We start from the raw sequence: 15,441 nt of genomic DNA, 5'->3' as shown, positions 1-15,441 counted from the left end.
AGTACTCCAGATGAGGTCAAACTAGTGTTTTATACAAGTTCAACATGATTTCCTTCCCCTTGTGCTCAGTGACGCATTAATAAAGCTCTTTCCATATGCCCTTCCATCTTCATTGACTGATGCACATATTCATTGAGGTTCCTCTGTTCCTGTAACACCATTAGAGTTTCTCGCTTTGTTTTATACCGCCTCTACTTATTCTACCTGCCAAAATGAATCACCTCACACCTCTCTGCATTGAACTTCATCTGCCACTTGTCTGACCAATCCACCAAACGTGTCTATGTCTTTTTGAAGTTCAAGATTATCCTCATTATAGTTGACAATGTTTACAATCTTCGTATCATCTGTAAGTTTTGTAAGCATGCATTGAACGCCGCAGTCGTAAGTTATTAATATACATCAGGAAGAGCAAGGGTTCCAACACTGACCCATGGGTCACTCCACCATAAACCTTCCTCCAATCTGGAAAACGGTCATTTAACACTACACTGTGTTTCCTGTCGCTCAGCCAATGTCTTATCTAAGTGCCTACGTTCCTTTTTATTTCATAAGCTAGTATTTTGCTCACAAGTCCGTTGTGTGGCTCTGTATCAAATGCCTTTTGAAAATCCAGCTGCACATCAATAGCATTGCCCTTGTCAACCTTTTCTGTTACCTCCTCAAAAATCTCCAAGTTAGTTAAGCGTGACTTTCCTTTAATGAATCCATACTGCCTTTCTTTAATTATCCTGCAGTTGTTTTATGTGACTGTTGATTTTGTCCCGAACTGTAGTTTCCTTTAGCTATTTAACATTCTAATGAGATGCTGATGAGGCTGAAATGTCTCAAAAATCTAAAGTTAATGGAAGTGCTCATTATAGGGATACCTTTACATGTTCGTTGTCATTAACTTTAAAGAATCTTCCTTATTTGAAGAGCCATCTTTATTTGAAGAATTCAAAGACTTTCAGAGTGAAAGTCGAGCAGGCAGAGCCAATTCTAACAGAATACATTCATTGGATGATGATGTTCCTAAAATTGATCTTCCTGTAAACTGATGGATACAGTCATTTGTGTTTTTAATGATATCTGTACTAAGAAAGCTGCAACACTCAACAGGAGCTGTGTATATAAAAAACAAGCTCTTAATGAGTCAGCAAAAAGATCAGCTGGTATTCATTTCAACTAACTACTCTCTACCTCTGTGAGGTTTCCTCACCATTGATCTCAGGTGAGGGGAGGGTTAGTGTGGGGGTGGGGCTGGGTGGAAGGGTGCTGGTGGGTTTCAGCTTGAGACAAGTTATAATAATTCCTCCCTATTCTTCCAGTATTTCAGATGAGAAGAGCATGGGTAAATGATAAAGCGGCTCAAAAATTAACAAAATAGCTTGTGAAAAGAAGAAAATGTAATTGTTTTTCAATTAAAATGGAAAATGCTGGAAATACTCAGTTCAGGCAGCATCTGTGGAAAGGGAAAAAAACAGGATTTATGTTTCAGGTCAATGACCTGGCATCAGGAGAGTTCTGATGAAAGTACATTGATCTAAAACATTAACATGCTGAGTATTTCAAGCATTTTTGTTCTATTTCAGATTCCCACCATCTGTAGTATTTTGCCTCTGTTTAACTGCTCTGCTTCCTGACTTCATCAATTCTAGTCAGTATTTAATCTCTTTTAGGACCTCGGACATAGGAACAGGAGTAGGCCATTCATCCACTTGAGTCTGTTCCACCGTTCAGCTAGATCACGACTTGATCTATACCTTCACTCCAGTTGTTCACCTGAGCTCTGTCACTCTTAATACCCTTGCTGACAAAAAGTTGTTAATTATTAGTTTCAAAATTTTGAGCTTACCTTGTCTCAACAGATTTTATGTGGGGGGAGAAAAGAGTTCCGGATTTCTTCTACTCTCCTTGTGAAGAAGTGTTGCCTGACATCGCCCTGAATGCCTCGGTCAAACTTTAAGGTTCTACCAATTTTTTCTGGATTTCCCCACCAGAAGGAATAATTTCTATCTATCAACTTTTTAAATTATCTTAAACACCTCACGCAGGTTCCCCGTTAATCTTCCATACTCAAGCAAATACAAGCCCAAGCATATGAACCTTTACTTATAATTTAACTCTCTTTCAACCTGGTATCTTTCCCTGTTCCTGGATACAATGAATATTAGGGAGCCAGTTTTGCCCTTTGCACAACTTGCTACTTTGGAATGGTTTTATAATGTTTGGTAAATCTGGGAAAGTTGAAACTCTCCACTCTTATGCAGGTATGTAAGATATGATATAGTTTCAATGAGATTTCTGTCCATTTAGGAATTTTTCTGCAGGGAGCTGGGTTTGGGAAGAGTGCTGATGTGTTTTTTGGAAAATGGTTTGTAATAGAAATCAGTAAGACACTAGTCTTCATTTAGTTTTCCTTTATTACTTTGGATTTATAGTCTGTTACAAAAGCAAAATTCTGAAGATGCTGGAAATCTGAAATTAAAATGCAGGTAATAGTCAGAAGGTATTGCAGCATCAGTGGAGAGAGAAACAGTTAATGTTTCAGGCCCATGACTGTGAAAGGCCGTCAACTTGGAATGTTAATTCTGTTTAATTTATATCTATTAGTCTATATAAAATAACATTGGCAGGGGGCTTCTTTTCTTCCTTGTAGGGTATATTTGTATAGATTGGCAGAAACAATGGTGAAGGTACAGATTGGAAAGAAATAATTGTACAATTACTGCTCCCTGGTATATCTTAATTTCCATTGTTTTATGATCAAATATCGCCCAAAGGCTGTTGTTTATATAGAACCCCAACCATTGTGATATTTCAATATGCAGATATCACTTTATAAAAATAAAAATAATTTTGAATTGCATCCTTTTATAAGGACGATGCCGGTGGAAGGGAAGGGAAAACATAGTTGGGAAATTCAATGTGTGCCTTGTGGCACCCCAGGTCAGAGCCCCCAGTACCTGCTCTAGTGCATCTCCTGGACAGCAACTAAACATCAATAACATTTAGAGTGAGATAGCAGTTCCACGGTGATACATTCCTGTTTGTAAATGCTTAGTTTAAAACTGACCAGTACAATCCTTAACTGCTGATCAATTCTGATATGAATCAATAATGTTCATAAATATGAGAAAAAATATGAATCTGGGAATCATTTGTTGTTCATGTTTAAAATAATAACTTCATGGCGATGAGCACAAACTGGGCTCTGATCAAAATGGTTTGTAATAGAGATCAGTAAGACACTAGTCTGTATTTAGTTTTCCTTTATTACTTTGGATTGATGACAAAAGCAAAATTCTGAAGGTCCTTGAAATCTGAAAGAAAAATAGAAAAATGCTGGAAATAGCTAGCAAATATGGCAGCATCAGTTGAGAGAGAAACGGTTAAATGTTTCAGGCCCATTACTGCTCAGTGCTCCAAATTTCAGTCAATTGGGATATTTTAACATTTCAGGCTTTCAGTTTTTGGCATTTACACTTGTGATTGGATAAAATGATCGACCTTTTAAAATCTCATTATTGCATGAAAATATGATTTTTCCCAACCTATTCATTGGATTTCTTGGTGTCCCACAAGTCCAATGGTGTATGTACAGTAAGCTCAATGCAGTCCCACAACACCAACAACATCAATTAAATTAAAACTCCCAAACATCTTATTTTAATAAGTAGTTGAAAATAAATCCTGATTCATTTCACAGTACTTTTGAGTTTTTCACTGAGAAACTAAAAACGCAATTCCATTATTAGTTTATGTAGAAGTCATCATCTTTCATGTTGATGGGGAAACACTTTTATGATCACACTTCATAAAAATAAATCACAGAAATTAAGGACTTCTGTCTCCATCCTTCCCTCCAGGATGGGATTTTAATTCTGTATTTCATAAACTTATGTATCCACACTTTAGCCTTTGTCATGGAAAGTGCCAATCATAATTTTTCTTTCAATAGGAAAACAAAGTGAATTTTCGGTCTTGCTTTTGGTCAAGCTTATTGTTTTAAGACAGCTATTCTGAAACCACATTGCTGGTCGCGAGCTACTTGCCATGGAGAGCCGGGAAGATAGCTCGAGAAGCCAAAAATCCAATTCACGTTATCTTCCGGGCCCCATTTTACTGGCAAAATGGCTTTGCGCCCTTTCTAGGATTGCCTACATTAGCATCCACTTACCAGGTGTGGCACAGTTGCTTTCACCCTCCCGGATACTTCCACCCCTTACTGGCGAGATGTCATGCTGGCAAGAATCACTACTGCTCTGGATTAGAGGGGACCAGGTGCCAGGGCCATGCTGGGAAGTGCTGGCCTGGCAGTGGCCACCTGGCACCCTGGCAGTGCCCAGTTGGGCACCAAACGTTTGGGCCTGAGTGGAAGTGGGGCTGTGATGGGGGGGTGCTCTGCACAATGATGTGGGAGTTGCAAGGGGGGGATGTGCTATGCAGGGTGGGTTGCAGAGGGGTTGTGACAGTGAGGGGGGGGGGGGGTGCATGTCGGCAGTCCACCAAGGGACTCATCAGGAGGCTCCTGTTGTCCCAATGCTGGTGGCCCATATTGGTGTGGGGAGTAGCAATGCCACACCACGATGAGGTAGGGCCGGGGGGGGGGGGGGGGGGGGGGGGGGGGGGGGGATCCTCCGGGTTCATTTGGAAATCGGAATGCCCTGCACAGTGGCGCCCAAGCGCTCTGCAGCCAGCTTCAATGGCGAACTTAGGCTCTGCACCCCCTACTCCCCCACCACAACCACACCAGCGCAAAACTCCCAGCTGTCAAAAAAATTGACAGAGTGCCGGAAGATTACAGAGCCAAGCTCGCCCGAAAGACCAGGGTGGAGGTCTCCCGTTTTCATGCAGTGATGACATTTAATCACCCATTGTCTCTTCCACGTTTCCCAGGCGAAGATTAATCTTTCTTTTCCTTTTATTCCAACCCAAACTGCAGAAAATATATTGTATTGTCCCAGACTGACTTGCTTTGTAGACACTCTAAACAGGTGAGAAAGCTGAAGCAACTATTGTCTGTTATCATTTGCACTCTTGAGAAATTGTTTATTTTTTGACACCCATCGATTAACAGAAAGTGAACTATTTGCAAAAGGGAGAAAGGAATCGGGAATTATGATAGACTTAGATGAGGAAATATGGGAGGAATAGTTAGGCCAAATGTTTTTGTGCCGTATATCCTATGTAATCCTGTTTATGCAAACTCAAGGGTCATTCAGCTGGAGTGTGACTTTAAGAAATGTATTTTAATTATGTTTCTCAGCAGGATGTTTTGTCGGCACCATGTTGTCTGTAGCCGGTGTCCTTTATTGTTACTCAGGCAGTATAATTGATATCATGTTGATTTGAATCTGAACTAATGCAGTATTCTGTGGTTTTAATGTTTCCGCTGGGATTGCAGACTCGAGCTTGATTTGGGATAATTGACAGGTCAGGTGATAGGCCTGGCGACAGTTATTTCATTTTCAGAAGCAGCTTGAAGCTGAGAGAAGCAACAGGGCTTTTTCCTCTCTGGAGTTGGAGTTTTTGCTGTTTAACTGTTGGTGTGTTGGAAGCTGCCAGAGATTGGGTTTACCTCTGATGTTGTGCTGTTTGGAGGATATATCCTTCTCTGCAAACATGTGGCTTGGATTTCTGTCCATAGGTGTTACAAAGCTGGAAATGTGGCAACACGTGAGCATACTTGTTTTTGTGCTAATTCTGAAGAAGGATGTATACTTGTGAGATATTGCTTTACATTGTAACAACAGAGATAACTAGCTCTCGAGTGTTATACTGTCATGTTGATGTCTTGTTATTGGTAAAAGTTATGCTAATTTTTATTGTTATAATCTAACTGTGTTATTAAATAAACTTTGTTTGATAAAACCTTCTTAGTGGGTCGCTTGAATCTGGAGTGAAAAACACCTTATGCTCACCCATACCAAAATCAAATGTAAAACTTAGGATCTAAGGCTAACCTTGGAGTGTCTGGCCTGGATCTTAACAGGAGCAATGCCTGCATGTAGAGTTTGCTCAAAAAAACCTTCCTCTTAACAGAAGTTGCAAAACTGCCAGGTTCAAATGTTTGTGCATATTGATTCAATTCTTCTATAATTTTGAAGTCAGTAATTTCTTGAAGCCAGTTTTCATGATTTTATGAATACTTGTCATTTTAAGGAGACCAAAATACAAATAAACATTTAATCACCCATTGTCTCTTCCAAGTTTCCCAGGCGAAGATTAATCTTTTCCTTTTATTCCAATCCAAACTGCAGGAAGTAAATAGTTCTTCGTGACTTTTTTCAAATTGGTACAAAGGTATTCATAGAATCCTACAGTGCAGAAAGAGGCCATTCGGCCCATCGAGTCTGCACCAACCACAATCCCACCCAGGCCCTATCCACATATCCTTACATATTTACCCACTAACCCTTCTAACCTATGCATCCCAGGACACTAAGGGGCAATTTAGAATGGCCAATCAACCTCGCCCACACATCTTTGGACTGTGGGAGGAAACCGGAGCACCCGGAGGAAACCCACGCAGACACAGGGAGAATGTGCAAACTCCACACAGACAGCGACCCAAGCTGGGATTCGAACCCAGGTCTCTGGAGCTGTGAAGCAGCAGTGCTAACCACTGTGCTACCGTGCCACCCAATTGGTGAGGGCCTTGGTGTCTTTTTAAAATCATTACTAAGAAGCAAAAAAAAGTTGCTCATGCAAGTTATTCAGTTAATATTTGGTTAATTAATGTCACCAGTACATTCTTTCCAGGAGATCAGATATTTTGGTTTGTGAAGGAGGTACTGTCTACCATGAATGTCAGTTACTACCATTTGAAGGGCAGAAAGAAAGGGGAAAAAATGCATTGCATTTTTTTCATGTCATGATGTTCCAAAGCATTTCACAGCCAATGAATTACTTCTCAAATTGTAGTCACTATTGTTTTGTCTGCTGCCATCACAACCCAAGCTGAGATTAACTGTGAAGTTACAGAGGTAACTGCAAGGACAGTTCTCATCACTTGGTTGTCAAGCTATAAAATAGAAATGATTTTATGACTCTGTAGTATTTTCTTTGGTAATGGGAGACCTCTACTACCAACTCCCTAATGACTTTGTGACAGATTGCAGTGCTGGCCAAATGCAGACATTTAAGCTCCCAGCAGCGGTCTACTTCCCTGTTGTCCACACTATTATCAAAGTCACACTCTTATGTACTTAATAGATAACAGTGATGACTTCAAACATACTTAATTGGCTGTGAAGTGCTTTCGGATTTTTGAGATTTTGAGGATAAGGCAATATATATCCAAGTTTTATCTTGGATAACCGATAACTTCATAATTCGGGAACAAAATGGAGATTGATAACCTACTGCAATTGACATCACCAAAGGTTTGTAAAATATTTATTTGACAACTGCATGAAAACCATTAAGTGTGTACTGCGAGGAGGAAACCTAACAGGTTGCTCATAAAAATAATACGTCAGAGGTCATAATTTGTTTTGATGGATTCAGATGATTTTTTTCTTGTAGTTTATGATGATGTGAGCCCCACTGTTTTGGTGTCATCTTGTAACATTCAGAGTTTTATACAAAAACCCTACTTGCATTTCAGAGAGGATGAGCTGTTGATAGCAACCAAATGTATAAATGTACCTAAATGTAAATGACAGAACGCAAGACATTGGCATCAAGAATTGTGTTGTTTGTGGCAACTTAACTAGCCTGGGGCCTTTTATTTGGCAGAGCTAAATGCAAGTGAGGGGGACGGAGGTGAAAAAAAATGAGTCAAGAAGGAAAAAACTAAGATGTCTGATGAATCTCAACAGTTTGCTTAACAGTTTGGCTGTTAGCAGCTGCTGACAAGGTGATCTTGTCACTCCACCAACCTAATTCAATTTGAGGTTGCCTTTCACTCAGCAAGATCAGGGGTTCCTTTCTTTACACAAGCAAAACAAGTAGAACAATCCTAAAGCACTATGCTCTACAAGCTGTCAACAGTCTATTTGGAATGCACAGACCACCTTGTAAAGCATGCACAAGGTGTTGCGGATATAGCCAGATATGTAAGGTGATCATGCTTGCTCAGACCCACAGTTTAGGTTCAGCAATTGCCTCATGCTAATGTGGCTGTAGCAAAGGGTCTAACCAACGTCAAGCAAAAAAAAAGGTCAATTCGTTTCAGAATTAAGAGTTGTTTTACCCTGGGATTGGGGGAATGGAAGGAAGAATTACACTTCTACTTTCCCCAGGTAGTCATGGAAAAAAATTCTTTAATCTACGGTTCACATTTGGCAACTTAATGGAGCTTACATGTCAAGTCTCAAAGCCAGGAGAGAGCTCATCCTTTGATGTATGCAGCAGATCTCTCAACAAATGGCTGTCATTTTGCTAACATCAATCTGCATCTTTCCTGCTCATGGATGCATATCTTGGCACAGTCTGTGATGCTTAAAAAAATGAATACTGGCCATGTTCCCAGAGATTTTACTTGGCTGCTCATTTATTTGGGAAGATTTTCATTCGTATTCCTTCAAAATCTAGTAAATACTTCAGATTAATTTCAACATTTCTTATGTTCAATATTGAATATCTGCTTTTAGATGGTGAGTGTTGATATCATTGAAGTGTCTTGGTTTGGACAGAACCCATATTAACATACCCAGTTGAATTGTTAAGTATGTAAAGTCCCGCTGGCTAATGATTGTATCTCCTTAGCAATGATAGTTATGCTCCTTCACGAAGTTGGCCTGAGTAATGCATCCGTTTTAACCCTGATGTGATCAGCATCTGGTTGTTTCAAAAGGATGTTGATTATTTTGTAACTTTTTTAAAGGAGGAAACCTGGTCAACTTCTGACTTTGAATTTTAAAAAAATAGATAGGTAAAAGTTGCAACATGCATTCAATCTAAATTCATATTTCCTGCATATAATGACTACAATTCAAAAATAATTCATAAGCTCTGAAGAAATTTGGAGCATTGTGGAGTTGTTTTACATTTATTTCATTTTGCTAACATTTATAAGAAATTAAATGTTATCCCTTGGATAGCTTCATTCATACCTGTCAGATTCTGCCAGAATGATCTTTGTATTTCCGCAAAAAGGAAGCTACTTCTTCAGGTTAACTCCAACCAATCCCCTGAAGTTGAGTGCTACATGGGGAAGCCAGTTTGTAAGAATTGGCCTTGCAGGCATGTTGCAAAAATGGCATATCTGTTTAGCCCATCAAATAGCACCCTTAATATCTTTCAGAGTCCACACCTTTGGGACATCTGGTTCAAAAACTTCCTCTGAAATGCAAGAGTATTTCTTTGTAACCTGTTTTCTTGGGGTATTATTTTGTATAACCATCTGGATATTTTATTAGGGTAACCACTTAAATTAGATGGACACTTATTTATTCAGGTTCTCAGTGTGAAATTGAAATCCTGAACTTAATTGAAATTGCTGTAAAAGTGATTTAATTTTGAGCCCCCTCATTGACACTGTCCACTTGACCACGTGGATATCTGGTATTGTTAAGAGTTTCACCTCTCCATAGTCATGCCAAATGTGATGCCTCAAATATGGTTGATAACAGAAGTACCTTATTTTTATTGACAGTGTAAAAAGACCAGTAATTTTGTGCACCAGTGAGTTTTTTTTTACTCCTATGACCTTTACATCAAAGTATTAATATTTTAATCTAATTTATAATGCTCCCAGGTACAATAACTTGAAACATACCTTGACCAAACTAAACTATTTTCAAAAGTTGTAAGTAGCAAAGTGTGTTTTAAAATATATTTAGATATTGTGTGTTGTGTATTTCCAAGAAATCTGTTGCTTAGCCAATAACCCCTCCCCCCACTACCTCCCTTTACTGGGGTTTTAAAATACTGCAGTATTGGATGTCACAGACTTGAGATGCACGGGCTGTCAGATTTGCTGTCAGTGTCCTATTTATTCTGCTTTCACTTCAAACATGATGTCTCCCCTGCACACCCCACAGCCACAGTGCAGTGGTAACTCAAAAATTAACATAATCTTTTGTAAATTTAGGTTACACAATAAAAGAATAGCGAATGCCAGGCATTGAGTTGAACCAGTAACTCAATCTTCTGACTCTGTTGACACTCATAAATTACTGAAGCCTAGCTTTTACAGTTTGACGTCATCCAACCCGTTCAGTTGAATTACTGCCTTGTAAGTTGCTGCCAGCCATCTATTATCTTATATATCTAAACTACGTAGCTATAAATAATGCCAACACTATAATCGGTCTGTCAACATGCACCGCCCTAAAATATGTTGAAGTGGTAATAGAAATGTTCTAATCCTCTGATACATATTTGTTTTCTTTTTAATAGCAGATTTCAGTGTCAGGATAACACAATGCTCTGCGCAGTAGTATTCTGTCGAGTACGAGGAATTATAGATACAAAGAAATTCAGGTTTTTTCATTAAAAGAGAAGCAAATAAAGGATTGTTTGATTTAAAATTTTGAAGGTATGGGTCAGGATTTTACCAGTGGCTGAAGGAAGAAGGAACATTCATAGAATTGCATCAACATCTTATACTTATATGACACTTATAAAAATCCTAAGCCACCTCAGAGGAGCACATTTGGACAAAATGGATGCAAAAGGAGGTATTTGGAGAGCTAATCCAAAGCTTAAGCAGAAAGATGGCTTTTAAGGAAGAGAAATTGTGTGGCTTAAGGAAGTGAATTTCAGAACAAAAGACCTCTGTATAATTTTGCCATGAGAAAAACCTTCTTGTAGCCTGTTTCCTTTGGTGTGACTGTGATATGCAGTCTTAGCAGACTGTCCTGGCCATCCTTGGTAACACAGTAAGAAGTCTCACAACACCAGGTTAAAGTCCAACAGGTTTATTTGGTAGCAAAAGCCACTAGCTTTCGAAGCGCTGCTCCTTCAATACTGAATACTGAATACTTCAATACTGAAGGAGCAGCACTCCGAAAGCTAGTGGCTTTTGCTACCGAATAAACCTGTTGGACTTTAACCTGGTGGTGTGAGACTTCTTACTGTGTTTATCCCAGTCCAATGCTGGCATCTCCACATCATCCTTGTAATACCAGTGGATCAGTAAATTTACATGCAGTTATCTCTGGTTTTATATTAGAGATGGCTTTTTGAATCCTTTGGTGTGTTGATGTGTATATTATGTGACCTATTATGTTTTAATTAAATGATTATCCATTGAGGGCCTAACAAGTGGATTAAAACAATGTTTTTGCAACTGTCCTTGATCTAATCACTCAAAGGATGAAACAGCAACAATAAGATTCAGTATGAGAGGTTAGCTTTGTTAATGGATGAAATGTAGCTCTGACCCTTGTACTGTTGGTGTTTAATTTCAGATACTACCTGCATTTGAAAAACAATTTATTTGTGCTTTAGTGCCAGACTTGGGATTCTCATCCTTGTAATAATAATTAGGAGATTTATTGCCTTTCAGGGCGATTATGATCCGACCAAAACAAAAGTGCTTCACTTGAGTATGAACCCCTCGAGTCTGGCAAAGGAGCATCGCCTCGTAGAGGAGAAGAGTCTAAAGGAAGAATGCGAACACCTCCGAGAACGGGTGCGGATTCTGGAAGGAGGATCAGTTCCTGAACAAGTGGGGTCCCGAACCAATCTGCCGCCATCTCAGGAAATTGCAGGTATGTTCTGACTTGAGTGCAAGTGTCAGCTGATCTGCTGCTGAAACCATCTTTATGCTTTTGTTAACACTAGTCTTGGCTCTTCCAGTGCTCTGCTGGCTAACCTCAGTAAGTTTGAGCTGATCCAAAAATCACTCTCCGTATCCTAACTCGTGCAAGTTCTCTTCATCCTACGTTGGCTCTCAGTCCAGCAAAGCTGTGATTTAAAATTCTCATTCTTTGTTCAGATTCCTCCATGGCCTAATCTTTCCCTGTAACTTCCTCCAGCCCTATTGTTTACTGAGATCACTTGTGTACCTTCAATTCTGGCCTCTTGTGCATCCCAATAGTTCTTTTCCTTCACCATTGGCACTTATGCTTTAAGCTGCCGAGGCCTGACTCTCTGCAATTTTGATGTTGATGCCTCTCTGCCTTTCCACCTCTCTTTCCTCTATAATGTTCGTTAAAACTTACCCCTTCCAAATGTCTCCTTATGCAGTTCAAATTTTGTCTTGTAATGGTTACAGCACAGGAGATGGCCATTTGGCCAATCAGTTTCACACAAGCTCTCCATAAGAACAATTTAACTAGTCCCAATTTCCTGCCCTTTTTTCTGGATCTATGCAAATGTTCTTTTCTGGTGCTTCTTAAATTCTCTTTTGAAAACTATAATTTGTTGGGGTCTGAGACCCCCAAGCTATTGGTGAGATCCAGATAGGCACCACTAACATTTAGTTTAAAACAGACGAAGTTTAAAATTCAAGACACTTGCACAGTGATGTTAGCGACAGGATTCCACAGGTTTGAACAGTCAAAAATAACCTTTACTATACAAGACCAGAAAGATAATTTACAATGGCTCGTCACTTCCTTGGAGTGGCAATCAGTGGCAGATTGCCACTCTGTAGCGACTTACCTGTACTTGAAATGGAAAGTGCCTGTCCTGCCTGACTTTACCCACTTAGGCCAGGTGAGACTGAAGAAGCGAAGGGCGCCCACAGCTCCAGAGATGTAGTGCAAAAGGAGCAGAGTGAAGCATGACACACCCCCTTTTACAGCACTAGGTGTCATAAAGCAAGTGAATTTAAAGGTGTCATTGAAAGGGAGAAGGTAAGTTTCTCAAGTAGAATGAGTTTCAAACATCAGTGAGGTGGGGGTTTCAGACTTCCATGGGAGGGGTTTGGGGAGATGTCCTCTAAGTGATGTGGGGTGTGGGGGTTGTGGGGTACCGTATGGGAGCTCCAACTGAGTGTTTAAAATAGTTACTCTGCAGTTAGAATTATTTTTTCTTTCTAACTCTTTCAAAGCAACGATGAGTGTTTTAAGTTTATTTATTAGTGACACAAGTAGGCTGACATTAGCACTGCAATGAAGCTATTGTGAAAATCCCCTAGTCGCCACACTCCGGCGCCGGTTCGGGTACACTGAGAGGGCATTTAGCATGGCTAATGCACCTAACCAGCACATCTTTCAGACTGTGGGAGGAAACCCACGCAGACATGGGGAGAATGTGCAAATTCCACACAGATAGTGAACCGAACCCTGGCACTGAGGCTTCTTCTGGACAATTGCTGGGTAAACCCTTACATGGAAACTTCCAAGATGAATTCCCCAGCACATCTCTGGAACACACAAACTACACAATAAATGGTGGCAGACCAGGTGTTTTCTGGACCCAAAGAATGTAGAGATGCATATTTGGGCATGTACAGCCCACTCCCAGTCTGCGCATGCGCAGAAATTATGTTGGGAATTTAAGTTCCCGACCTCTGAGCAGATAAACTTGAATGTTGTAATAAAAGTTGGATCTGTCTCGACCACCCTCAGACAGTAGATTCCAGATCCTAACCACTCATTATGTTTTTTTTCTCTCATGCTTTTGGTTCTTTTGCCAATCATCTTAAATCTGTGTTCTTTGGTTCTCAATCCTTCCACCAATGGGAACAATTTCCCTTTATCTACTCTGTCTTAACCTTCATGAGTTTGAACACCTCTATCAAATCCCCATCTCAATCTTTTCTTCTTTAAAGAAAACAATGCCAGCTTCTCCGAACAGAAATCCCTCATCCCGGGAACTATTCTAATCAATCTTTTCTGCACGTTTTCCAATGTCTTCATATCCTTCCTAAAGTACAGTGCCCAAAATTGGACATAATACTCCAGCTGACGCTGAACCAATGTTTGTGAGGATCCCTTATGCCTTTTTTAAAATTGTTTTTCAACGTGTATCGCTACCTTCCAACAATTTGCGCACTCATAACATAAGAACATAAGAACGAGGAGCAGGAGTAAGTCATCTGGCCCCTCAAGCCTGCTCCACCATTCAATAAAATCATGGCTGATCTTTTCAGCTCCACTTACCCACTCGCTCACCATAACCCTTAATTTCTTTACTGTCCAAAAATGTATCTATTCTTGCCTTAAAAACATTCAATGAAGTAGCCTCAACTGCTTCACTAAGCAGGGAATCCCACTGATTCACAACCCTTTGTATGAAGAAGTTCCCCCTCAACTCAGTCCTCATTTCTCAATCTTAGTTGCCATATTAGAATGAGGTGTTTTCCTGTCTGGAGAAACAATCACACTGGACTGCTCTGGCAGAACGATTGTTGTAGATGTGGAACAACAATGTAAGAGATCTCGGGAGTAAATTTTTGCGTTGCTATTTGGGCACTACGGTCTAACCCAGGAGGCCTATATCAGCGAAATGGGAGAAAACATTTAATATATTGAAACTCAGTCCCCATCATATACCCCCAAATTATTCAGTTAAGTTGTGGCATTCTCCTACAAGATGATTGCATTCATTCAGGATCAGAGCTGTGCAAATGGGACGAGATGACTTGACACCTGAATGTTTGTTATCAAATTGTACTATTGTTGTGGTAATGGAGATGCCAGTGAGTGTTATCAGCACCATTCAGTATAATGGTTTGCATAGCAAATTTATGTGTATGAATTTTTTAAAGAAATAAACAATTAGTTGCTCATCCTGAAGCTTTATACTGATTAACAGGAAAATCCTCTGGAAAGAGCTTGCATCTTATGATTGTTTTTAATAAGCTGCATTGAAATAGAGTTAATCAGCACTGCAACATGGTGTTTCAAATCTACCTTGTAAAACAACAATGCAGGTTAAAGCAAGCAGATTTACGTAATTATAGTAAACAGCTTAGAGTGCTGAACAAAAGATGCAAAATTGTTTAACGAGCTGCACGGAAACAATTCATGGAAACTACATAATGTGCATTATTTAGGATTTAGAAAATTGTCAGGATTTAAGGCAGTTACTTTGTTTTTGATCAATTTTTTTAATTGTTCAGTTCTTATAGTAATTATTTTCTACCAGGGTAGTGTTGGTTGTCTGTTTTTCAGACCTTGGTTAATAAACCTGTCGGTCTGTTGGTTTAGACATTTTAACATTTCAGAATAGTGTGATAGAACTAATTTTGAATGCCCTTCAGAATATATGGACCAAAATATGATTTGAATGATTGTTTTCTTGTTTACCTTATTAAGGATGATAGAGAGTGCATGATGCCAAAAACAAGCTAGTTTCACCCCATTTGATGCCATCCCCCCAGAACACCGATGATACAATCTACCCATTTCAGCTTTAACATTCACCTCATTAGCCAAACTGGACTTCAGCTCAGTATCTCATTCCAAAGGTGTCACTCCGAGCAATGCAACATTTTCTTAGTTTGTAAGTCCTTGGTATGTGCCTCAAACTCATAATTGCCTGATTTGGGCAGGAGTGCCACCACTGAGTCAAGCTGACTGCTGATCTTTTTGGTTTTAAAATGTGACATTA

The 15,441-nt window shown here is 39.6% G+C and overlaps 1 protein-coding gene across 5 annotated transcripts in view; it reads left to right on the top strand.

The window, feature by feature from the left end:
- Window positions 1-15,441, top strand: part of mrm2 (mitochondrial rRNA methyltransferase 2) — a 952,456-nt gene that overhangs the window by 490,433 nt on the left and 446,582 nt on the right. For all 5 annotated transcript variants that reach the window (XM_078240222.1, XM_078240223.1, XM_078240224.1 and 2 more), the window contains one exon: window positions 11,444-11,648. In XM_078240222.1, coding sequence (XP_078096348.1) covers window positions 11,444-11,648 — 205 coding nt within the window. The remainder of the gene's footprint in view (window positions 1-11,443; window positions 11,649-15,441) is intronic.

The sequence above is a fragment of the Mustelus asterias genome, chromosome 23 (genome assembly GCF_964213995.1).
Source record: "Mustelus asterias chromosome 23, sMusAst1.hap1.1, whole genome shotgun sequence".
In the NCBI taxonomy this organism is placed as follows: Eukaryota; Metazoa; Chordata; class Chondrichthyes; order Carcharhiniformes; family Triakidae; genus Mustelus; species Mustelus asterias.
This window is presented reverse-complemented; position numbering and strand designations above follow the sequence as displayed.